At 39.8% G+C, this 27,229-nt stretch overlaps 1 protein-coding gene across 1 annotated transcript in view; it reads left to right on the top strand.

The window, feature by feature from the left end:
* The window catches only part of CA10 (carbonic anhydrase 10), a gene marked incomplete at its 5' end in the record, with an annotated part of 526,301 nt that overhangs the window by 59,037 nt on the left and 440,035 nt on the right, over positions 1-27,229 (top strand). The window contains one exon of the mRNA XM_081218905.1: positions 7,209-7,283. Within this exon, the coding sequence (XP_081075031.1) occupies positions 7,209-7,283 (75 nt within the window). The remainder of the gene's footprint in view (positions 1-7,208; positions 7,284-27,229) is intronic.

Genomic DNA, 27,229 nt, shown 5'->3' with positions numbered 1-27,229 from the left:
ATGATCTATCCTGGAGAAAGTTCCATGAGCACTTGAGAAGAAACTGTGTTATGTTGTTTATGTATGGAATATCCTATAAATATCAATTAAGTCCATCTTATTTAATGTATCCTTTAAAGCTTGTGTTTCCTTATTTATTTTCATTTTGGATGATGTGTCCATTGGTGAAAGTGGGGTATTAAACTCCCGTAGTATGATTGTGTTACTGTAGATTTCCCCTTTTATGGCTGTTAGCATTTACTTTATGTATTGAGGTGCTCCTGTATTGGGTGCATGAATATTTACAATTTTATATATTCTTTTTGGATTGATCCTTTGATCATTACATAGTGTCCTTCTTTGTACTTGCAATAGTCTTTATTTTAAAGTCTATTTTGTCTGATATGAGAATTGCTACTCCAGCTTTCTTTTGATTTCCATTTGCATCGAATGTGTTTTTCCATCCCCTATCTTTCAGTCTGTATGTGTCCATAGGTCTGAAGTGGGTCTCTTTTATACAGCATATGTATGGGTCTTGTTTTTTTATCTATTCAGTCAGTCTGTGTCTTCTGGTTGGAGCATTTAATCCATTTACTCTTGAGGTAATTATCAATATGTATGTTCCTATTACCGTTTTCTTAATTGTTTTGGGTTTTTTATTGTATATCTTTCCCTTCTCTTGTGTTTCCATCCTAGAGAAGTTCCTTTTTCATTTGTTGTACAGCTGGTTTGGTGGTGCTGAATTCTCTTAGTTTTTGCTTGTCTGTAAGGATTTTAATTTCTCTGTCAAATCTGAATGAGATTCTCACTGGTTAGAGCAATTTTTCTTGTCGGTTTTTCCCCTTCATCACTTTAAATATGTCCTGCCACTCCCTTCTGGCGTGCCAAGTTTCTGCTGCAAGATCAGATGTTAACCCTATGGGGATTCTCTTGTATGTTATTTGTTACTTTTCCCTTGCTTCTTTGACTATTTTTTACCTTGTATTTAAATTTTGATAGTTTGAGTAATTTGTGTCTTGGCATGTTTCTCCTTGGATTTATCCTGTATGGGACTCTCTGTGCTTCCTGGACTTGATTAATCATTTCCTTTACCATATTAGGGAAATTTTCAACTATAGTCTCTTCAAATATTTTCTCAGTCCCTTTCTTTTTCTCTTCTTCTTCTGGGACCCCTATAATTCGAATGTTATTGCATTTAATGTTGTCCAGAGGTCTCTGAGACTGCCCTCAATTCTTTTAATTCATTTTTCTTTATTCTGCTCTGCAGTAGTTATTTCCACTATTTTATCTTCCAGGTCACTCATCCATTTTTCTGCCTCAGTGATTCTGCTATGATTCCTTTTAGAATATTTTTAATTTTGTTTATTGTATTGTTCATCATTGCTTGTTTGCTCTTTTGTTCTTCTAGGTCCTTGTTCAACGTTTCTTGTATTTACTCTATTTCCAAGATTTTGAATCTTTACTATTATTATTTTGAATTCTTTTTCAGGTATACTGCCGATTTCCTCTTCATTTGCTTGGTCTGGTGAGTTTTTCCCTTGCTCCTTCATCTGCAGTGTGCTTTTCTGTCTTCTCATTTTGCTTATCTTACTGTGTTTGGGGTCTCCTTTTTGCAGACTGCAGGTTCTTAGTTCCCGTTGTTTTTGGTGTCTGTCCCCAGTGGCTAAGGTTGGTTCAGTGGGTTGTGTAGGCTTCCCGGTGGAGGGGACTAGTGCATGTGTTCTGGTGGATGAGCCTGGATCTTGTCTTTCTGGTGGGCAGGTCCACGTCTGGTTGTGTGTTTTGAGGTGTCTGTGGACTTTTTATGATTTTAGACAGCCTCTCTGCTAATGGGTGGTGTTGTGTTCCTGTCTTGCTAGTTGTTTGGCATAGGCTGTCCAACACTGTAGCTTGCTGGTCATTGAGTGAAGCTGGGTGCTGGTGTTGAGATGGATATCTCTGGAAGATTTTCGCCATTTGATATTATGTGGAGCTGGGAGGTCTCTTGGGGACCAGTGTCCTGAAGTTGGCTCTCCCACCTCAGAGGCACAGCACTGACTCCTGGCTGCAGCACCAAGAACCTTTCATCCACACGTCTCCTCAATTTGGGATGATTTGTTGTCTATTCATGTATTCCACAGATGCAGGGTACATCAAGTTGATTGTGGAGCTTTAATCTGCTGCTTCTGAGGCTGCTGGGAAAGATTTCCTTTTCTCTTCTTTATTCTCACAGCTTCCAGGTCTCAGCTTTGGATTTGGCCCCGTCTCTGCATGTAGGTCGCCAGAGGGCATCTCTTCTTCGCTCAGGCAGGAAGGGGTTAAAGGAGCAGCTGCTTCGGGGGCTCTGGCTCACTCAGGCCGCGGGGGAGGGAGGGGCATTGAGTGCGGGGTTAGCCTGCGGCGGCAGAGGCCGGCGTGATGTTGCACCAGCCCAAGGCGCGCTGTGCGCTCTCCTGGGGAAGTTGTCCGTGGATCCCGGGACCCCGGCAGTGGCGGGCAGCACAAGATCCCCGGAAGGGGGGAGTGGACAGTGACCTGCGCTCGCACACAGGCTTCTTGGCAGCGGCAGCAGCCCCAGCGTCCCACGCCCGTCTCTGGGGTCCGCGCTTTCAGCCGCAGCTCGCGCCCGTCTTTGGAGCTCCTTTAAGCAGCGCTCTGAATCCCCTCTCCTCGCGCACCAGGAAACAAAGAGGGAAGGAAAAGTCTCTTGCCTCTTTGGCAGCTCCAGCCTTTTCCGCAGACTCCATCCCGGCTAGCCGTGGCGCACTAACCCCCTTCAGGCTGTGTTCATGTCGCCAACCCCACTCCTTTCCCTGCGCTCCGACCGAAGCCCAAACCTCACCTCCCAGCCCCGCCAACACCGGCGGCCGAGCAGACAAGACTTTCGGGCTGGTGAGTGGCGGTCGGCACTGATCCTCTGTGCGGGAATCTCTCCGCTTTGCCCTCCGCACCCCCGTGGCTGCACTCTCCTCCGCGGCTCCGAAGCTTTCCCCCTCCGCCACCCGCAGTCTCCACCCGTGAAGGGGCTCCTAGTGTGTGGAAACCTTTCTTCCTTCATGGCTCCCTCCCACTGGTGCAGGTCCCTTCCCTATTCTTTGTCTCTCTTTATTCTGTTTTCTTTTCCCCTACCCAGGTATGTGGGGACTTTCTTGCCTTTTGGGAGGTCTGAGGTCTTCTGCCAGCGTTCAGTAGGTGTTCTGTAGGAATTGTTCCACGTGTAGCTGTATTTCTGGTGTATCTGTGAGGAGGAAGGTGACCTCCATGTCTTACTCTTCCGCCATCATCCCCGGAAGTCCCCGTTGGAAGATTTTTAATCACAGTTTCAATTTCATTACTTGTGTTTGGTCTTTTCATATTTTCTATTTCTTCCTGGTTCAGTCTTGAAAGGTTATACCTTTCTAAGGATTTGTCCATTTCTTCCAGGTTGTCCATTTTATTGGCATAGAGTTGCTTATGATACTTTGTATTTCTGTGGTGTCCATTGTACCTTCTCCCTTTTCACTTTTAATTTTATTGATTTGAGTCATCTTCCTCTTTTTCTTGGTTAGTCTGGCTTTAGGTTTATGAATTTTGCTATCTTCTCATATTACCAGCTTTTAGTTTTATTGCTCTTTGCTATTGTTTTCTTTGTTTCTATTTCATTTATTTTTGCTCTGATTCTAATGATTTCTTTCCTTCTACTAACTTTGGGTTTTGTTTGTTCTTCTTTCTCTAGTTGATCTAAGTGTAAGGTTAGTTCATTTATTTGAGATATTTCTTGTTTCTTGAAGTAGGATTGTATTGCTCTAAACTTCCCTCTTAGAACTGCTTTTGCTGCATCCCCTAGGTTTTGGATCATCATGTTTTTGTTGTCATTTTTGTCTAGCTTGGTGTTTCTTGATTTCCTCTTTGATTTCTTCAGTGATCTGTTGGTTATTTAGTAATATAATGTTTAGCCTCCATCTGTTTGTGTTTTTTACCTTATTTTTCCTGTAATTGATTTCTAATCTCATAGCATTGTGGTTGGAAAAAATGTTTGATATGATTTCAATTTTCTTAAATTCACTGAGGCTTGATTTTTGACCCAAGATGTGTCCTTTCCTGTAGAATGTTTCATGTGCATTTGAGTAAAAAGTGTAATCTGCTATTTTCGGATGAAATGTTTTATAAATATCAATTAAATCTATCAGGTCTATTGTGTCATTTAAAGCTTGTGTTTCCTTATTAATTTTCTGTCTGGATTACCTGTCCATTGGTATAAGTGAGATGTTACCATCCCCTGCTATTACTGTGTACTGTTGATTTCCCCTTTTATAGCTGTTATCATTTGCCTTGTGTATTAGGTGCTCCTATGTTGGGTGCATATATATTTATAATTGTTATATCCTCTTCTTGTATAGACCCCTTGATCCTTATGTAGTGTCCTTCCTTGTCTCTTGTAACAGGCTTTCTTTTAAAGTCTATTTTATCTGATATGAGTATTGCTACTCCAGCTTTCGTTTGATTTCCATTTGCATGGAACATCTTTTTCCATCCCCTCTCTATCTAATATTCTCCTTTCAATTTTTTTTATTTTTAAAATATTTTTATTAAAGTATAGCTGATTTACAATGTTGTGTTAATTTCTGCTGTACAACATCTCCTATTACTTATTAATTTTTTAACATCTTTATTGGAGTATAATTCCTTTATAATGTTGTGTTAGCTTCTGCTGTATAACAAAGTGAATCAGCTATACATATACATATATCCCCATATCCCCTCCCTCTTGTATCTCCCTCTCACCCTCCCTATCTCACCCATCTAAGTGGTCACAAAGTACCGAGCTTAACCCCCTGTGCTATGTGGCTGCTTCTCACTAGCTATTTTACATTTGGTAGTGTATATACGTCAACGTCACTGTCTCACTTTGTCCCAGCTTACCCTTCCCCCTCCCCATGTCCTCAAGACCATTCTCCATGTCTGTGTCTTTATCCCTGTCTTATCCCTAGTTTCTTCAGAACATTTTCTTTTTTTTTATGATTCCATATATATGTGTTAGCATATAGTATTTGTTTTTCTCTTTCTGACTTACTTCACTCTGTATGACAGACTCTAGGTCCATCCACCTCACTACAAGTAACTCAATTTCATTTCTTTTTATGGTGAGTAATATTTCATTGTATATATGTACCTCTTATTCTTTATCCATTCATTTGTCACTGGACACTTATGTTGCTTCCATGTCCTGGCTATTGTAAATAGTGCTGCAATGAACATTGTGATACATGTCTCTTTTGAATTATTGTTTTCTCAGGGTTTATTCTTCTTATAGTTTAATTCAGTTTTATTTTGCATTTTTGTGTCTCCTTCCAGTAGAATGTAAATTCTTGGAAAATAGCAACTTTGTATTCTTGATTCTTGGAACGCTACCTGACAATCACAGGACCTCAATAAACATTTCAAGTGACAAATAATCAGTGGACACTAAAGTCCTGAGATTTAGGAAGAGGAGGGGTTACAGTGGAGGTAGAATGATAGGAGAAATTTACTGAAAGGAGTGAGAACTTGGAAGGCTTTGAGAATTGAGTAAGACTAATCAATTAGTAGATAAAGATGGACTTCCAAAAAAAGAAAAAAGAGTAGAACAAAGGTGTGGAAAGAGCAATAAACACGGTCTCCTTGGGAAAAGCAGGTGAACAGAAATTTTGTGAAGGTTATGACATCAGAATTCGTGGCAAATCCAAATTGCAGAGATTCTTGAATACCAGGCTTGGAATCAGCAATGTTAGTGACTTTCCTTCTGTTGAGTTTCAGCTCCAGCTACCTTTGTGTCTTTTAACCATGATCTCATTCTAAGTCTTTTGAGTGAAAATAATATACGCTGCTCCACCACCATTTTTTTATTTCTTTATTTCCCATTGCAAATTTTGATGTCAGCTTGCTTAGGTCTGGCCCAGTGTGTAAGGTGATTCTAGGTTATACCCATCTTCTGTGGTTGGAACTGTCACAACAACAAAAGAAGTATAAAATTGAAATAGTTTTTCCTTACTATCAAAAGAAGGGCCTTTGCTATGTGTATTTCCTCATCTGACAGTGATGACAGCATTTATTGTCAACACAATTTTTTTGATTAGACAGCTGGATTTTTCCCAGGGGCTGGTTGCACATCAAGTAAGGAAATCCAAATCCACAGGCAAAGAGAAGCAGAGAACACTGTGGAAACTAAGGCTGCTTTCTGTTCACCATTTGTTCTGAGAAATTCTCAGTCAGCTCTCCACCCACTGGAAATCAGATGTAAACAACAACAAGATGATGATTGATGAATTGGCTGGGAGACGTTAAAAAGGAAATGCAGTACTTCTCTTGGTGTTCTAGTCAGATAAACTACTTACTGTAGTAGTACAGCAGAACTTTAAATGAGGTGACTTTTAAATGTGCTGCCCTGTCTTTCCAAATTGCCAAGAAGTAGGTAGCCAGACTGGGAATTTGAAAACATATTATGTAAAAGGTCTTTATTTTCTTCAATTCTAGCCTATATTCAGTTCTAGCTTATATTTTGTAATTGATGGGCATCAAGTGGGCCCTGCTTAGGCTGACTGATTTTTGCAAGGTGAATCTGTATCATTCACAATGCATGTTAAAGAAAGCTAATGAAAATTCTACGGTTCCATCATTATAATAGACTTGAGTTAAATGGTCTAATTGTCTTGCTGTCTGCTAAAATCTTAAATAATTCCACATTTGAATGGATAGGATAGCTGAAGAAACAATGATTGGAGATGAAAAGAGAACAAAAAGTTTTGCAACTCTCTTCATGGAACAGAGGCTTTCAGTGATACTTTTGTCAGTTGCAATACTCAAGTCCAGGGGTTTCTTTTTCCTTCTTCCTTTTAAATGATGTTTCTTGAATTGATGCTTCAGTCAGACTGATAGGTCTTCCTTATATGGATGTGTGTGTGTATGTGTGTGTAGGGAGAGGTAAAGAAAAGAGGTGAGACAGAGATAGAGATAAGTGACAGGGCAATTCAAATAGGCTTAAATACATACTTACTATTTCTCATCAGTAGAAATATCCTGAGTGTTTTTTATAAAAGTTTATGACAGTATATTTACAGGTTAATAATCAATTTGAAAATAACGAGGTGGTAGGCTGATGTTACAGTTTGTAGTATGACTTATGAGTAGAGAAGAATTATTTTATGTATAGTCAGTCTTCTTTCTTGGACAACATGGGCACAGTATTTCTCTGCTTTCATCTTAGTCTGTTTTCTCTTTTGTTTTTGCTTTAGCTCAACAGAATTCACCAAAAATCCATGAAGGCTGGTGGGCATACAAGGAGGTGGTCCAGGGAAGCTTTGTCCCAGGTAAATGCACATTTATGACTTTATTTTTAAGAAAATAATTTGACTGAAATGTAGTATTATTTCCAGAATTTTGCGTTTGCTACATGGCATGGAATGTATTGCAAAAGGCATCGTAGTCTGACTTATGTGTTAGACGAATCCTCCATCAAGAGAAAGTTTATTAAGTGAGTGGTAATTTAACCAAGACTACGTTTTTCCATCTGAGCTTACATCTTAACGTCCTTGCATCTACAGGTGGCTGTGTCAGGGACAGGGAAATGCAAGAGTCAGGGTTGAGGTTCTGTATGCTAAAATTTGGTTGAGAAAGAGCGATTTTTTTAATGTTAATGAAACAGGAAGTCTGAAAGCTAGCAATGAGGCTTACTGGGATGCATGCCATTTCTGATGTCACTTCAGTAGCATTCACCATCAGGACTTAGCAGATTGGGCCAAATACCAGGTAAAAAATCATAGGTAAAGTGGATGCTTTCAGCATGGGAGGAGAGAACTGAAGACAGGTTAAAGCCAGAAACATCCCATAACTTTAGTTTTGAGACAAGGTGGAGTGTCGTTGTCTTCCCCCACTACTCTTATCCTAATTATAGTCCTCAGTCTTCTGCTGCTTCAAGACTGTAGGGAAAGAGGAAAGAGAAAGAGCATGAATGTTAAGGAGAAGGATCGAAGGGAAGGCAGGTGAGATATTTCAAAGTTGTTGTTTTTTTTTTTTTTTTTTTTTTTTTTTGCGGTATGTGGACCTCTAACTGTTGTGGCCTCTCCCATTATGGAGCACAGGCTCCAGACGCGCAGGCTCAGTGGCCATGGCTCACAGGCCCAGCTGCTCCGTGGCATGTGGGATCTTCCCAGACCGGGGCACGAACCCGTGTCCCCTGCATCGGCAGGTGGACTCTCAACCACTGCACCACCAGGGAAGCCCCTCAAAGTATTTTTAACTGCTTATATGTGAGGGGGTAAGAGATAAAGCTCTCAAAAGGAGTCAATGTGGGGGTTCCAACTCAGGCACTGAAAACAGAGGTCAAGTGTCAGTTGACGTCTTTAGTTAGTGTCAGGTGGGAAGAACAGTACCCCCAGGTCACCTGGTTCATTCTTGGATACTATCTTCTTTTCCTGTTCTTCTGTATAGTTCATTATATCAGCAGTACAGAGCTAAGCAAGTTGCTAGACTCCTCTGAGCATCATTTTTCTCATTTGTATTGTGGGACATAAATACGTACCTTTGAACCTTTTCAATAAGAGGAAAGCAGGCATGGTGAGAGAGAATGAATTGCCCAGGGAAAAGCCAGTTGACTGCCGAATAGTTTCATAAATTGATATTATTAACTTGATATATTTACTATGGTACATTTATTTCTTGGCCCAGTGGGCATAGAAACTGGGCTTGATTAATTCACCCAGAAATGATCAAGTTTCTAATAATATTCTTATAATAATTTAATTGACACAGATGTGTTCATATGGTATGCTATAGATATATGACATTTTATACTTACAATTGGGGGCATCCCTTTCCAATTAATAGAAGGTTGTGTATTTTTTCTGAGGAATCTTCTTCTCATATTCAAGACATCCCAGAAATTACATTTATAATAATATTTTTATGCTCTGTGATTATTAAATTAGAGCAACAAAGGGCATTCTGCCAGATTATAAATCTTGCTAAACTAGTAATATTCTCCATAGTGACTGAAATGCTCATGGATAATACTGGATACGTTCTGAAAAATTTTGCTTTTCAACCCCACAATTTTTTGACTTTTTCCCCTCTGTTGACACATTCTTCCTTTACATGTACTTAAGTCCCTATTTTGAATTTGTTTTTGCTTCTAAGACAGCCACAGGAAAGAAGTTTTATCTTTCCTTTATGTGTTGATTTAAAAGAATTTAAGTTTCCCTCATTTCAGGTTTTAAATGAGGTAATATGTATAAAACCGTCTATATGGGAACCAGTAAGGTGTGGAGTTATGAGCATGAACTCTGGAGTTGGACAGACCTGGAGCTGAGTCTGGACTCTATGGCTTCCTTCTGGTAGAACTGTCAGCAAGTCGCCTACCAGCTCTAATTACCCCAGGTTCTTCATCTGTTAGAATGAAGATAAGGACCAAACCATCCTCACAAACTTTTGTGAGGATTAAATTACATAATATAGGTAAAGTGTCTGGGGCATTGTGTGAGTCAATACCTGGAATGCTGTTGGCATTACTATCATTATTTTATCATAACAACATAACTGGATATTTGATACTTCTCTGTTTGAGAAAGGAAGAGAAATGTAAATTAAAAAATGTAATCATGCAAGTGAGGGTCTCTCATGATGCTAGAACATGGAAGGTGCTTAGTAAATGTTCCTTGAATTTGTAAGCTCAAAGTGTCTCCATACAGTGACCGCTGGAGAGGAAACTTCATCATTCTCTAGATTTAACAGTCCCAAAATTCTTTGGCTTCTTGGTAAAGAAGACTGGTATCTGATGATCTCACTTCCTAAACTTTTGGGAATTTCAAATCTCTTTAAAAAGATAAGAGTCATAAGAATTTGTGAATTAAGTAATTGGACCTTACACTCTAATGTCTGACAGACTCCAGATGACTCACTTTATCTAAATTGGTGCTTAGGCCAATGGTCCCTTTTTCTCTCATTATCATTACTGAATATAAGGTTAAGAATGTTCTTTACTTTGTCCTGGGATTTTTTTCAGATTATCAATGTGTAAAAGAGAAGAGAATCTCTTATGACTAGATTATTTGGACAAGTTTTATTGTCCCATGAGCTTTTACTAGAGTATCCAGAAATAATTATCAGTTGACGTAATAGTTGTGAATCTGTTACCTTAACAAAGCTTGTAGGAGATAAAAATACATGATTTCTACAGCAATGGCAAACACAAGGTTGATTTAGCATCAGAATAGCCCACTTTGGTCAGTTCAATAGTACTTAAGGAGTAGCCACCTGATACTGAGCACATGTGTGGGACTGTTGATAAAGAGCTAACTGATACATAGTTCTTATACAAGGATAAACTCACAGTCTAAAGAGGAAATAAAGCCATAAACCCATGACTTAGTATAAGTGCTCTAATAGGGTTTATAAGACATATAAAGGAGGCCATAAATCGTTGGGATTCAGCCTGCCTGGTGTTTAACAGATTTTGTTGTTTACTTGCTTAAATCTGCATCTTCATCCAGCATCACCCATAACCACCATCTGCCTTACAGACAGAGCACCAATTTTATTTGGGTGTTTACCTCCACATAGTCATGTGCTCAGGGAAGGAGACCTTCCCAGCCCCAGAAGGTTACTCTTGGTTAATATCTACACCATGGTGATTTCAGCCTATTTTTTTGACAGTGATTGATTTAGACATCATGATGGCTACTTTTATGTGTCAACTTGGCTAACCCACAGTACACAGATATTTGGTCAAACATTATTCTAGATGTTTCTGTGAAGATATTTTTAAAATGAGAATTAGCATTTATACTGGTAGACTCTGAGTAAAGCAGATTACTCTCCATAATGTTCGTGGGCCTCATCCAATCAGTTGTGGGCCTTAAGAGAAAAAGGCTGAGGGAACTTGTGTTTCCAGAAGTTTCTGGTCTTCAGCTGCAACATCAACTGGGCCTCCAGGCTGCTGGCCTACCTTGAAAATTTCAGATTTGTCAGTCTCCATTATTATGTGAGCCAATTCCTTAAAATAAATTTCTCTCTCTGTAGACCCCCCACACACACACACACACAAACACACACATTCTATTGGTTCTGTTTCTCTGGAACACCCTGAAAGTTGGAGAGAACCAAGATCTTTTATGGGCCACTTGAGTATTGAATTAACCATGGAACTGCCTCAGCATTTGTTTTTCTTGAGATAAAAATACATCTTGTTGTTGGAGCCACTTTGAGTCAGGCTTTCTGTTACTTGCAGCCCAAAGAATTCTTCAAGAGTCACATTTCTCAGTACAGAGGAGAAGGAAGGAAGGAAGTCTTGGGTCTTGACAAGCTTCAGGATTATCCAAAGTGGATAAGGAGAAGAATGTGAGGGTTATCAAGATAAACAGCACTGGCAAAGAGGAGTGAAAATTCACTGTGGGTTTGGGGAATACTGGGTACCTCTGAGTCTCTAAAAGGCAGGGTACACAATAAGATGTGATGAATTAGTAGACCAGCAAGGTCATCAGGGGCCATGCTGTTAAATTCTTTGTGTTCCATGTTCAAGAGCTTAGGTACAGTTTTTTTTTTGTTGTTGTTGTTTTGTTTTGTTTTTTAAATAGAGGGATTATAAGACATTTTTATGCTCTGGAGTGACACAATCAAATGTAAATTTTAAAAAGCCAGCTATGAGCCAAATGGCCATGGACATGACAGAACTACACATATTTACAGTGCAGCTATTGATGAAAACAACCAGAAGGCTAGCATAATATATATACTACTAAAGGTGTAAAGAAGGAACCACAACAGGACAGGTAAAAGGGGCAGATAAGCAGTATAGTCGAGACCCATACACCTAGGTGGGCCATCCACAAATGGGAGGATAATTATAATTGCAAGGAGCATAGGATCCAAGCCCCACACTGGGCTCCCCAGCCTGGGGGTTCTGCACCATGTAGAATGTTTGACTTTGAAAGCCATCAGGGCTTACTTTTGGAAGAGTCAGAGGGCTGTGGGAAATAGAGACTCCACTCTTAAAAGGCCCACACAAAATCTCACACAACCCAGGACGCAGGAAAGAAGCAGTAATTTGAAAAGATTCTGGGTCAGACCCACTGCTGATCTTGGAGAGTCTCCTGGGGAGACAGAGGGTAACTGGAGCTCACCCTGGGAATATAGACACTGGTGGAAGTCATTTTGGGGATTTTGTTCTACCACAGTTACACTGATTCTGGCAAGCACTATTTTGGAGTCCTCTCTGTAGCTTATTAGTGCTGGCACTGGCCTCACCCACCAACAGGGTGGCTGCCTTAAAACACCCTGAGCCCACAGCCATTCCAGAACCCAGCTTTTACACCAGAGGGCCCAGGACTCAGCATAATTAGCTCTGGGACCAGCCTCACCAACCAGTGGACAGGTACCAACTCTGAGACCCCCTGGGCCCTGCAGCCAGAGACCCTGGGACCTGGATCCACCCACTAGCCCCAGGAACGGCTGGAGCTTTGAAACCAGCCACTTTGTGACCCAGCCTTGCCCACCAGTGACTGGTAGCCTCGTCACAAGGCATGGCTGGCAACCAACACACTCAGCCCGTATAGGGGCACCCTAGAGTATATAGCTCTGTTGACCAGAGGTGAGTGTGATGCTGGGATACCTAGGATATCTCCCACAAAGAAGCCACTTCTCCACAACTGAGAAATGTAAACAACCTTCCAAATGCATAGAGATAAAAAGAGCAAATTAAGAAACATTAGGCAACAGAGGAATATGTTCCAAATGAAAGAACAAAATAAAACCACAGAAAAACTAAGTGAAGTGGAGATAAGCGATTTACCTAATAAAGAGTTCAAAATAATGATCATAAAGATGTTCAAAGAACTTGAGAGAAGATTGGATAAACAGAGTGAGAAGTTAAACATTTTAACAAAGAGTTAAAAAATGTAAAGAAGAACCAGACAGTGCTGAAACATACAATATCTGAAGTTAAAAGTACACTAGAAGAAACCAACAGTAGATTAGATAATACAGAGGAACACTTCAATGCATTGGAAGACAGAGAAGTGGAAATCACTGAAGCTGAACAAAAAGAGAAAAAATAATAAAAAGAAATGAGGACAATTTAAAAGACCTTGGAAACAACATCAAGTGTACTGACATTCACATTATAGGAATCTCAGAAGGAAAAGAGAGAGAAAAAGGGACACATAACATATTTGAAGATATAAGAGCTGAAAATTTCCCTAACCCGGGAAAGGAAACAGACATCAAGGTCCAGGAAGCACAGAGAGTCCCAAACAAGATCAACTCAAAGGGGACTACATCAAGACACATTGTAATTAAAATGGCAAAAATTAAAGATAAAGAGAGAATAATAAAAGTGGCAAGGGAAAAGTAACAAGTTACATACAAGGGAACACCCATAAGGCTATCAGCTGACTTTTTTGCAGGTCAGAAGGGGGCGGCACTATATATATATATATATATATATATATATATATTTTTTTTTTTTTTTTTTTTTTTGGTACACGGGCCTCTCACTGTTGTGGCCTCTCCCATTGTGGAGCCCAGGCTCTGGACACACAGGCTCAGCGGCCATGGCTCATGGGCCTAGATGCTCCGCGGCATGTGGTATCTTCCCAGACTGGGGCACAAACCCATGTCCCCTGCATCGGCAGGCGGACTCTCAACCACTCATCACCAGGGAAGCCCGTGGCACAATGTATTTAAAGTGATGAAAGGGAACTGACAACCAGGATGGTGGAGCAAGGGCGGGGCAGACAGATGAGCACATATATGTCTGAAGGAAAAGCAGTGGATGGAAGCTTCCCTGGTATGTAAAGCACCCTGTGCGTTAAATTTTGGAGGCATTGGAATGAGTTGTTTCAAACATATACTTAGTGTGAGGTTACTGTTAGCTGTGCTGTTTACAGGGTAAACCAAGGACAAAGCAGCCAACCCCAGACTTCTGCCTGGTGCAAAGTCTTGCATCTGAAATGTCTACTAATACTCTCATTGGTAAAGGCAAATATATGGTAAATGTAGTAAATAATGATTTTCTACATTATATAGGCACAATGATCAAGGGATCAATCCAAGAAGAAGATGAAACAGTTAGAAATATATACGGTTCCAACATAGAAGCATCTAAATACATAAAGCAAATATTAACAGACATAAAGTGAAAAATAGGCAGTAACACAATAATATTGGGGACTCTTTTTTGTTTTTTTTGTTTTTTTTTTTTGCTGCATGCTGGCCTCTCACTGTTGTGGCCTCTCCCGTTGTGGAGCACAAGCTCTGGATGCGCAGGCTCAGCAACCATGGCTCACGTGCCCAGCCGCTCCGCGGCATGTGGGATCCTCCTGGACCAGGGCACGAACCTGTGTCCCCTGCATTGGCAGGCAGACTCGCAACCACTGCGCCACCAGGGAAGCCCTACATTGGGGACTTTAACACTTCACTTACATCAATGGACAGACCATCAAGATAGAAAATCATTAGGGAAACACTGACCTTAAATGACACATTAGAAGAAATGAACTTAGTAGATGTGTATAGAACATTCCATCCAAAGCAGCAGAATACACATTCTTTTCAAGTGCACATGGAACAGTCTCCAGTATAGATCACATGCTGGGCAACAAAATAAGTTGAAGTAAATTCAAGAAAATTGAAATCATGTCAAACAATTTTTTTGGATCACAATAATGTGAGACTAGAAATCAACTGCAAGGGAAAAGCAACAAATAACATACAAGGGAATCCCCATAAGGTTAACAGCTGACCATTCAGCAGAAACTCTGAAAGCCGGAAGAGAGTGGCAGGACATATTTAAAGGGATGAAAGGGAAAAGCCTACAACCAAGTTTACTTTACCCAGAAGGATCTTATTCAGATTTAACAGAGAAATTAAAACCTTTAGCTCTACAACAAATTCTAAAGGAACTTTACTAGGTCTGGTGGGTTTTTACCTTGCTCCTTCATCTGTTGTGTGTTTCTCTGTCTTCTCATTTTACTTAATTTTCTGGGTTGGGGTCTCCTTTTTATAGGCTGCTGGTTCATAGTTTTCATTGTTTATGGTGTCTGTCCCCAGTGGCTAAGGTTGGTTCAGTGGGTTGTGTAGGCTTCCTGGTGCAGGGGACTAGTGCATGTGTTCTGGTGGATGAGGCTGGGTCTTTTCTTTCTGATGGGCAGGTCCACATCTGGTGGTGTGTAGTGGGGTATCTGTGGCCTTATTATGATTTTAGGCAGCCTCTCTGCTAATGGATGGGGTTGTGTTCCTGTCTTGCTAGTTGTTTGGCATAGGGTGTCCTACACTGTAGCTTGCTGGTTGTTGAGTGGAGCTGGGTCTTGGCGTTGAGATGGGGATCTCTGGGAGATTTTCACCATTTGATATTACATGGAGCTGAGAGGTCTCTTGTGGACCAGTGTCCTGAACTTGACTCTTCCACCTCAGTGGCACAGCCCTGACACCAGGCTGGAGCACCAAGAGCCTGTCCTCCACACAGCTCAGAATAAAAGGGAGAAAAGAAGGAAGGAAGGAAGGAAGGAAGGAAGGAAGGAAGGAAGGAAGGAAGGAAGGGAGGAAGAAAGAAAGAAAAGATAAAGTAAAATAAAATAAAATAGTTTTTAAGATAAAAATAAAAAATAATTATTAAGAAAAAAAATTCTTTTTAAGTGATAAAAAAAAATAATGGAGAGACAGAACCCTAGGACAAATGGTAAAAGCAAAGCTATACAGACAAAATCACACACAGAAGCATACACATACATACACACTCACAGAAAGAGAAAAAGGGGAAAAAATATATATATATTGTTGCCCCCAAAGTCCACCTCCTCAATTGGGATGATTCATTGTCTAGTCAGGTATTCCACAGATGTAGGGTACATCAAGTTGATTGTGAAAATTTAATCATCTACTCCTGAGGCTGCTGGGAAAAATTTCCCTTTCTCTTGTTTGTTAGCACAGCTCCCAGGGTTCAGCTTTGGATTTGGACCCACCTCTGCATGTAGGTCACCTGAGGCCATCTGTTCTTTGCTCATACATGATGGAGTTAAAGGATGAGCTGATTCGGGTGTTCTGGCTTACTCAGGCCGGTGGGGAGGGAGGAGTATGGATGTGGGGCGAGCCTGTGACAGCAGAGGCCGTTGTATCATTGCACCAGCCTGAGGCACACCGTGCATTCTCCCGGGGAAGTTGTCCCTGGATCACGGGACCCTGACAGTGGCGGGTGCACAGGGTCCCAGAAGGGGAGGTGTGGATAGTGACCTGTGCTTTCTCACAGGCTTCTTGGTGACTACAGCAGCAGCCTTAGCATCTCATGCCCATCTTTGGCATCTGCGCTGATAGCTGTGGCTCGTGCCCATCTCTGGAGCTCCTTTAAGCGGAGCTCTTAATCCCCTCTCACCAGGCACCAGGAAACAAAGAGGCAAGAAAAAGTCTCTTGTCTCTAAGGAAGCTCCAGACTGTTTCCCAGACTCCCTCCCAGCTAGCTGTGGTGCACCAGCCCCCTTCAGGTTGTGTTCACGCAGCCAACCCCAGTCCTCTCCCTGGGATCTGACCTCCGAAGCCCGAGGCTCAGTTCCCAGCCCCCACCTGCCCTGGCTGGTGAGCAGACAACCCTCTCAGGCTGGTGAGTGCTGGTCGGCACTGATCCTCTGTGCGGGAATCTCTCCACTTTGCCCTCTGCACCCCCATTGTTGCACTCTCCTCCATGGCTCCAAAGCTCCCCCGCTCTGCCACCCACAGTCTCTGCCCACAAAGGGGCTTCCTAGTGTTTGGAATCCTTTCCTCCTTCACAGCTCCCTCCCACTGGTGCGGGTCCCATCCCTATTCTTTTGTCTCTGATTTTTTTTTTTTGCCCTACCCAGGTACGTGGGGGAGTTTCTTGCCTTTTGCGGGGTCTGAGGTCTTCTGCCAGTGTTCAGTAGGTGTTCTGCGGGAGTTGTTTCACATGTAGATGTGTTTCTGATGTATTTGTGGGGAAGAAGGTGATCTCCATGTCTTACTCGTCCACCATCTTGAAGCTCCTTCCCACCATACTCTTTTGATTACTGTAGCTTTGTAGTATAGTCTGAAGTCAGGGAGCCTGATTCCTCCAGCCCCGTTTTTCTTTCTCAAGATTGCTTTGGCTCTTAAGGGTCTTTTGTGTTTCCATACAAGTTGTGAATTTTTTTTTGTTTTACTTCTGTGAAAAATGCGATTGGTAGTTTGATAGGGATTGCATTGAATCTGTAGATTGCTTTGGGTAGTAGAGTCATTTTCACAATGTTAATTCTTCCAATCCAAGAACTTGGTATAACTCTCCATCTATTTGTATCATCTTTAATTTCTTTGATCAGTGTCTTATAGTTTTCTGCATACAGGTCTTTGGCCTCCATAGGTAGGTTTATTCCGAGGTATTTTATTCTTTGTGTTGTAGTGTTAAATGGAAGTGTTTCCTTAATTTCTTTTTCAGATTTTTCTTCATTAGAGTATAGGAATGCCAGAGATTTCTGTGCATTAATTTTGTTTCCTTCTGCTTTACCAAATTCAGTGATGAGCTCTAGTAGTTTTCTGGTGGCATCTTTAGGATTCTCTATGTATAGTATCATGTCATCTGCAAACAGTGACAGTTTTATTTCTCATTTTCCGATTTGGATTCCTTTTATTTCTTTTTCTTCTGTGATTGCTGTGACTAAAACTTTCAAAACCGTGTTGAATAATAGTGGTTAGAGTGGGCAATCTTGTCTCGTTCCTGATCTAGTGGAAATGGTTTCAGTTTTTCACCATTGAGGAAGATGTTGGCTGTGGGTTTGTCATATATATGCCTTTATTATGTTGAGGTATGTTCCCTCTTTACCTACTTTCTGGAGGTTTTTTTTTTTATCATAAATGAGTGTTGAATTTTGTCCACAGCTTTTTCTGCATTTATTGAGATTATCATATGGTTTTTCTCCTTCTGTTTGTTAATATGCTTTATCACATTGATTGATTTGCACATATTGAAGAATCTTTGTATTCCTGCCATAAACCCCACTTGATCATGGTGTGTGATCCTTTTAAAGTGCCGGTGGTTTCTACTTGCTAGTATTTTGTTGATGATTTGGGCATCTATCAGTGACATTTGCAGTATCAGTGATATTGGCCTGTAGTTTTCTTGTTTTTGTGACATTTTTATGTGGTTTTGGTATCAGGGTGATGGTGCCCTCATAGAATGAGTTTGTGAGTGTTTCTCCCTCTGCTATATTTTGTAAGAGTTTGAGAAGAATAGGTGTTAGCTCTTCTCTAAACGTTTGATAGAATTCTCCTGTGAAGCCATCCAGTCCTGAGCTTTAGTTTGCTGGAGGATTTTAAATCACAGTTTCAATTTCAGTGCTTGTGATTTGTCTGTTTTTATTTTCTAGTTCTTCCTGGTTCAGTTTCCGAAGTGTTGTGCCTTTCTTAGAATTTGTCCATTTCTTCCAGGTTGTCCATTTTATTGGCATAGAGTTGCTTGTAGTAATCTCTCATGATCTTTTGTATTTTTGCAGTGTCAGTTGTTACTTCTCCTTTTCTATTTCTAATTCTATTGATTTGAGTCCTCTCCCATTTTTTATTGTTGAGTCTGGCTAATGGTTTATCAATTTTGTTTATCTTCTCAAAGAATCAGCCTTTAGCTTTATTGATCTTTGTTATTGTTTCCTTCATTTCTTTTCTGATCTGATATTTATGATTTCTTTCCTTCTGCTAACTTTGGGGTGTTTTTGTTCTGCTTTCTCTGCTTGCCTTACATGTAAGGTTAGGTTGTTTATTTTAGATGTTTCTTGTTTCCTGAGGTAGGATTGTATTGCTGTAAACTTCCCTCTTAGAACTGTTTTTGCTGCATCCCATAGGTTTTGGGTCATCGTATTTTCATTGTCATTTGTTTCTAGGTATCTTTTGATTTCCTCTTTGATTTCACCAGTGATCTCTTGGTTATTTAGTAGTGTAATTTTTAACTTCCCTGTGTTTGTATTTTTTACATATTTTTTTTTCCTGTAGTTGATATCTAGTCTCATAGTGTTGTGGTCAGAAAAGTTACTTGATATGATTTCAGTTTTCTTAAATTTTTGAAGGCTTGATTTGTGACCCCAGATATGAACTATCCTGGAGAATGTTACATGGGCTCTTGAGATAAAAGTGTAATCTGCTGTTTTTGGATGGAATGCCCTATATATATATATAAGTTAAGTCCATCTTGTTTAATGTATCATTTAAAGCTTGTGTTCCTTATTTATTTTCTTTTGGATGATCTGTCCATTGGTGAAAGTGGGGTGTTAAAGTCCCCTACTATTATTTTATTACAGTTGTTTTCCGCTTTTATGGCTGTTAGCATTTGCCTTATGTATTAAGGTGCTCCTAAGTTGGATTCATAAACATTTAAAGTTGTTATATCTTCATCTTGGATTTATCCTTTGATCATTATGTAGTATACTTCTTTGTCTCTTGTAATAGTCTTTATTTTAAAGTCTATTTTGTCTGATATGAGAATTGCTACACCAGCTTTCTTCTGATTTCCATTTGCATGGAATATCTTTTTCCATCCCCTCACTTTCAGGCTGTATGTGTCCCTAGGTCTGAAGTGGATCTCTTGTAGACAGCATATATACGGGTCTTGTTTTGTATCCATTCAGCCAGTTTATGTCTTTTGGTTGGAGCTTTTAATCCACTTACATTTAAGGTAATTATCAATATGTATGTTCCTATTAACATTTTCTTAATTGTTTTGGGTTTGCTATTGTAGGTCCTTTCCTTTTCTTGTGTTTCCTGCCTAGAGAAGTTTCTTTATCATTTATTGTAAAGCTGGTTTGGTGGTGCTGAATTCTCTTAGCTTTTGCTTGTCTGTAAAGGTTTTAATTTCTCCCTCAAATCTGAACGAGATCCTTGCTGGGTAGAGTAATTTTGCTTGTAGGTTTTTCCCTTTCATCACTTTGAATATGTCTTGCTACTCACTTCTGGCTTGCAGATTTTCTGCTGAAAGATCAACTGTTAACCTTATGGGGATTCCCTTGTATGTTAATTGCTGCTTTTCCCTTGCTCGTTTTAATATTTGTTCTTTATATTTAATTTTTGATAGTTTGATTAATATGTGTCTTGGTGTGTTTCTCCTTGGCTTTATACTGTATAGGACTCTCTGTGCTTCCTGGACATGATTATTTCCTTACCCATATTAGGGAAGTATTCAACTATGATGTGTTCAAATATTTTCTCAGTCCCCCCCCTTTTTTCTTTTCTCTTCTTCTTCTGGGACCCCTATAATTTGAATGTTGGTGTGTTTGATGTTGTTCCAGACATCTCTGAGGTTGTCCTTAATTCTTTTCGTTCTTTTTTTCCCTTTATTCTGCTCTGTGGTAGCTTTTTCCCCTCTTTTATCTTCCAGGTCATTTATCTGTTCTTCTGCCTCAGTTTTGCTGCTATTGATTCTTTCTAGAGAATGTTTAGTTTCATTTATTGTGTTGTTCATCATTGTTTGCTTTGTAGTTCTTCTATGTCCTTTTTAAATGTTTCTTGTATGTTCTCCACTCCATTTCTAAGGTTTTGATTATCTTTATTATCATTACTCTGAATTATTTTTCAGGTAGACTGCCTTTTTTCTCTTCATTTGTTTTGTCTGGTGGGTTTTTACCTTGCTCCTTTGTCTGCTGTGTATTTCTCTGTCTTCTCATTTTGCTTAACTTACTGTGTTTGGTGTCTCCATTTTGCAGGCTGCAAGTTCGTAGTTCCCATTGTTTTTGGTGTCTGCTATGTCTAAGGTTCATTCAGTGGGTTGTGTAGGCTTCCTGGTGGAGGGGACCGGTGCATGTATTCTGATGGATGAAGCTGGATCTTGTCTTTCTGGTGGGAAGAACCATGTCCTGTTGTGTGTTTTGGGGTATATGTGGCCTTATTATGATTTTAGGCAGCCTCTCTGCTAATGGATGGGGTTGTGTTCCTGTCTTGCTCATTGTTTAGCATAGGGTGTCCAGCACTGTAGCTTGCTGGCTTTTGAGTGGAGCTGGGTCTTAGCATTGAGATGGAGATCTCTGGGAGAGCTTTTGCTATTTGAAATAACACGGGGCTGCGAGGTCTCTGGTGGACAAATTTCCTGAACTCGGCTCTCCCACCTCAGAGGCTCAGGCCTGACACCCGGCCAAAGCATCAAGATGCTGTTAGCCACACGGCTCAGAAGAAAAGGGAGAAAGAAAGAAAGGAGAAAGAGAGAGAGAGAGAGAGAGAGAGAGAAAGAAAGAAAGGAAGGAAGGAATAATAAAATAAAGTTATTAAAATAGAAACAAATTATTCAAAATTTTAAAAAAGTAATAAAAAAAGAAAGAGAAAGAAATAAGAGAGCAACGATACTAAAAAAAACAAATCCTCCAATGATAACCATATTGATGGTGCCCCCCAATGCTTCTTATGCTTCCTAGCATTCACAGACACTATATCAGCTATTATCTCATTTTTGCTCATGTCATTTTCATGTTTTTAATACCCAGAACCTAACACAGTACCTAAGATATGGTTAGAACTTCATACACACTTTCAGAACAAATAAGGTTTTTATTGAAGTACTAGTTACCTCGCTTACTGGCTTTATAACCTCATGTAGGTAGGTCATTGAATCAATATATCTGTCATTATTCTCCTCATGTATAAAATAAAGAAGTTGAATCATAGTGGTGGCTCCCCAAGTGTAGTCCCTGGACCAGCAGCATCAGCACCACCCAGCAACTTGTTGGAAATGCAAATTCTCAGGCTCCCAGACCTGCTGAATCACAATCTCTGGGAGTGAGCCCCCAAAACCTGTGCGTATAGTAAACCCTCTAGGTGATACTGATGCGTGGTATCATTTAAAAACTGCTAGACTGGGGTTGTAAAACTGTGACCTGTGGACCCACAGGCCAAGTTCCACCCAAGGCTTGTTTTTGTACAGAAAAGTTCTGCCAATCTCTACATTAAATGATATGATCACTGAGGTGCCTTCCAGTTCTATGATTCCCTGGTTATGAGTACAGTGTCTTATCCCTGATTGACAGGGGACTGACAGTCAGGAGACCTAGGTTCTAGACCATCTGTTTCTACCTTGTTGTAATGAACAATAAGTTATTTCTCCTCTCCGAAGCTCAGTTTTCTCATCGTGAAAAATGACATTAGGGTAAGATTGCTGAGTCAGACAGAGTCCAGGTAGGAAAAGAGAAACCATGCCAGCTATCTCAAACAATATGAATTTAACATGGGGAATTGGGGTACACAGATGTTTAGAAGCTGAAAGCAGAAAAGGGGAGAGCCAAGGTAACTTGGCAGGAATAAAACCAGAGCAGATCCCACCCTTAGAACTTGGCGAGCAGAAAGGAAGAGACCACTAAGAATTTGAGAATTGGAAGGTGGGCCCTGAAGGACTATAACTTAAACCTCTAAGGTGACAGCATTACAAGCTGCTGCTCATATTCCTAAGAAGGTGATTTCCTGTGGCTGGTACTTGAGAATACACAGCTTTATGGTTTCTTGGATTAATAAAAGTGTGTGACCCAGTAAATGCTTGAAATATCAAGGAAGCTGTGGCCCACCAGATACTAAGATAGCATGGCAGGGTGGGGGTGTGTGCAGCTCCGTAGCTGGAGACTGCAATGGGGTGGTACTCCAGTGAGTGGGGTGAGGTTTTGCAGACCAGACCTGGGATTGGTGGGAAAAGCTGAAAACTAGAGTCATAATTACTTTTTGCTGCTGGTACAGTAAAGTTGACTAGTACTGAAGCTGGAAAGGGGCCCTTTCTCCCTTCCTCCCAACTTCCAGATACCCACCAATGCCTTTCACTGTCAGAACCTGACATGAAGACAGCCAGAAAGGAGATAGGAAATGCAGCATATTAGAGTTCCAGCCCCAGCGTCACAGAACAGAGAATAGAAAGGGGAAAGGGGGGATTTGGAGCTGAGAGACAGGCAAATAACAAGCACAGTCAGTCTGATGATCTTCCAGGTCCCTCTGTACTTGAGGAATTGCATTATATAAGCATATTGGTTACATAGATATGCCATGGATCCACGCATGACTTTTTTACCCACTTCAGGTGTTATGGGACATGCCCATCCTTTAAGGATGATATTTATCATGACCCCTAATATCATGGCTCTGAAAGGGCCTGTTTTACTCTTGGAATGTTTTAAGTTGAAAGAAGAATAAAAAGAATGCACTTTTTTTTTTTTGAGCAACAGTTATGTCCCAGACATTGCTTCCCAATACAAAGATAACTAATAGATTGAATTTTAGTCCTTTCAAGAATGTTCTTTAATAAAAGCCTTTTCCCCTAGGAAATATTATTAATAAAAGTTGCTTTTCCTCTAGGCTACCTCCCTAATCCCATCTTCCATCAACACCCATCCAGGCTATCCTGTTCTCTACCTACTTGAGCTGTACACTAGAATAATTGTTTGTTTTTATTTAACAAAGCATAGCTCTTACTTTGTGTTCTCAGAGCTTTTCAAACACTAATTCATTCAGTCCTCATAACAACCCCATGATGTGGGTGTTGTTATTAGATGTATTTTACAGGTGAGGAGTTGAGACTTGGAAAAGCCAAGTTATTTTCCTAAGGTCATACACTGATGAAATGGGAGAGCCAGGATTTTGACTCAGACAGTCTGGCTTCATACCCTTCTGATCATCATACCCAAATATGGTGTACTGTCATGTAACCGTCACCCAGCTCTGCCACATCTGAAAATGCTGCCATGTTTGTTTCATGTCTCTCTCTCTTCTGAGAAGTAAAGCTGCAATTATAGTTAGAGCCATTTGTATACCTCTCCTTAATCATTTTTTTTAATTTCTTTCCTACCTAGAGCAAACCACTATCCAAAATTTTGTATTCTCATGCAAACCTTTTATCATATACTTTTACTATAATTTTATATATGTATCCATTAAACAATTCAAAGCATTATTTCCAAGGTGTTAATCCTTATTGGTATGATGTCCTATAATACATATCATTCTACAGATTTTTGTTTGTTTGTTTTTCCATTCAGCATGTTTCTGAGATTTATTTATGTTGGTAGATGCACTGGGTTTTAGTTAATTTAACTGCTGAATAGTAGTCCATTATATGGATTTATTACAATTTATTTTCCATTCTGCTATTGATAAACATTTAAGTTATTTCTAATTTTTCACTGTTACAAATAATCTACAGTAAACTTTCTCTATTTCTTCTTGGGCACACATGTCAATTTGTATTATTTCTGGATTATAAGGTATACACATTTTCAGTTTTACTAGGTACTTCCATAGTGTTCTCAAAATTGGTTGCACTCATATGAGGAGTTAGTACATATCTTTATCAGGCTTTTGCATTTTCTCAGCGTGATGGGGGATGAAATGGCATCCCCTGGTTTCTTTCTTTGAGTTCAAACAAGTATGAGCCACACGATGCAATTTTACAGTTTCACATCTCTGTGCTTGCTATTTCATTTTGCCTGGAATGTTTTCCTGTTTCTTCACTTTGAAATATCTATTTTTCTTTCATTACCCTAACTCAACATTCCTCTTAGCCTCTAGTGATCCATGGTCTTCCAAGCACATTTTGCTTCTTTCTATTTTTTGTTCAACAGCACTTTGACCTTACAGAAGGATAATGTTTATGTCACTTGTCCTTGCATAATTATTAATAATGCCCTTTTGTTCTCAAAAGTCACCCAGTTTGGACAATGAATCAATAGTGACCTCCTTGATATTAACTTCATTATGGCTTATATCATATTTTTGTTGTTGCTGTTGTTTTGTTTTGTTTTGTTGGCTTTTTTTTTTTTTTTTTTTTTTTTTGCGGTATGCCGGCCTCTCACTGTTTTGGCCTCTCCCGTTGTGGAGCACAGGCTCTGGACGCGCAGGCTCAGTGGCCATAGCTCACGGGCCTAGCCGCTCTGTGGCATGTGGGATCTTCCCAAACCAGGGCATGAACCCGTGTCCCCTGCATTGGCAGGCGGACTCTCAATAACTGTGCCACCAGGGAAGCCCTACGTAGTTTTTTGACATCACATATTTGCCCATTTTTCCCCCTTGAAAATCTGAGGTCTCCTAGACCATTCCTTTGTCATCTAGAAGAAAATTGTTTAGCCACTCATGATATATTCTCTTTTAATGGAACCTGACTTTGCTCAAACCCACCTTCTTCTTGCAAGGGAAAAATGTGAAGAACTCTCTGTAGCAGGTTTATTCCATTTTCTTATTAGCACTCTGCCAAGAGCAAGACATCATGAAGTCAATAACTAAAGTAAAAGAAGGAGACTGCATTATGTTTTTACTTCAAGTTTTACTTGAGAGTTTAGCTTCACAAGATAATTAGAATAAGCCATTGTGTTTCTAGCATGTTAAAAAAGATACAATGTCTTATGGATTAGAATTCTTTAGGAAGCTATCAAGTAGACCTATGCAAAAAGGGGATTTCTCTTCAAAGAAAGTGCAAAGTGAAAATAATAATAATAAAATGGTATTGATAGCCTTTGTTGCCATGGAAATGCTAGTTCACCCACTCCTGCTAGGTATTGTGGTTCATTTCACTATATTAGATGTAGTAGAAAATCACATATCCACTTTTTATTTTTTCATGGGCTGTAGTGGTAAGCATAGAAATATGCATTTCATTTTGTGCATTGACATGACCTCCCTGTTGGGTTTAGAAGGTAGAATGTCAGTGCTATAAACTTAATCCATCTAATTTGTAGGTATGAGATTCGAGATGTTTGCTGTGCCCATGATGACTCTTGTATTTTTCAGAGTGCTTACAATTTTAAATTCCTGCCCTTCTGTTAAAACTTTGTATTGCACTGAAAATGTGTTCACAGCAGTTATATCACAAAGATTGTAAGGGAGTCACACATTCTCAATTTCTAATATTTTTCAACTTTATCAGTTTGTTCTACCATTCAATTAGTGGATTGAGCAAGTTAGTGCAAAGGGGGATTTGGGGGGTTGGGAGAAAAGACAATAGTATTTATTGAACCCATGATATGACCAAGGAACTGTATGAAGAACTTTACAACAATTATTTTTATGTTCAATCCTTAAGAGATTAGACACCCTTGATTTTTTTTAAAAAATATTTTGTAAAGCCCAGTATTAGAGAAGGGAGATGATTTTCATATACTCCTTCATATGATTAGTGACAAAATCCAGTGCCATTCCCCACATACGGTGGTAACTGGTAAAAAAATATGTATTTTTTAAAAAGATAGAAATTTATATTATTGGGTACAGTTAAGCAAATTTGTTTACGCTTTGCATTTTCCAGAGTTGGAGTCATTGTTAGACACCTAATTATAAGCCAAATATTTTATTTTTCTTTGCTCATGCCTTGATGTATATCTGAGGACAGCATATGTGGAATAGAGACAGAAGTGGAATCCAGTTTATATCCCTTTGCTTCCATGTGACTTCTCAGTTCCCATAGGACTAAGGCAAGTTTCCTTTGTCATTCTGAATATTCTCACCTCTTCTCTTCCACAGGGACTGCCTCATAGTACACACTCTTTTTCAATTCATTCCATTAATGTATTCAACAGTTTTGAAACTCATCATTAAGACAGAAAGGTCAACAGGCCCTACTGCATGATCTTTAAAGGCTGATAATGTCAAGATAAATGCTTTCTCTTAAATCTGTTTTTAAAGGCCAGAATCATGCATGCATTTCTGGGAGAGGATAATGACATCAAAATTATTACCAGGAGCCAATCCCTGTAATCATGGGTGCCAGCTAAGATTTATTGCTCAGTTGGACAAAAGCCTCTGCCACCAAAAGCCTATTGTTCATCCTTGGTGGACTCAATTTTAGAGTGTGAAGGGTAAATCTTGGCTCTATACTCTGCAACAAAGTGGTACGTTTTCTACGGAAGTGAACAGATGTGTTTGCTTGACATAATATTTTTTGACTTTACAAAAAGTCTTTCTCTCTTAGAGTATACATATAAAATGTGTAAGATAAATAAGTACACATGTAATATTGTGATACAATAAATTATAGAATAAATCCACTTTTTAGTTCAGCCAAATGGCTTTTTCATACTTGGACATAAAATTAAACCTATGGGTAAGGAGTTGTAAGTGTCTTAGAAACATTTGTGATCAGGTTTCAATGGCTCATTCTTCTCAATGTTTTTGCTTCCCTTCAGAGATTCAGATTCAAGGTGACTGAAGTGCCCACTGTTGGCCAGACACCATGCCACATACTTTGTATCTCACTCTCCCACAATAATGACATGGATATTATTTATAGGTTAGGGTAGGCATATATGGTATTTCTTAGATGAGAAACAGATGAGTCCTTGAGAGGTTGAGA

The sequence above is a fragment of the Mesoplodon bidens genome, assembly GCF_964165515.1.
Source record: "Mesoplodon bidens genome assembly, chromosome: 19".
In the NCBI taxonomy this organism is placed as follows: domain Eukaryota; kingdom Metazoa; phylum Chordata; class Mammalia; order Artiodactyla; family Ziphiidae; genus Mesoplodon; species Mesoplodon bidens.
This window is presented reverse-complemented; position numbering and strand designations above follow the sequence as displayed.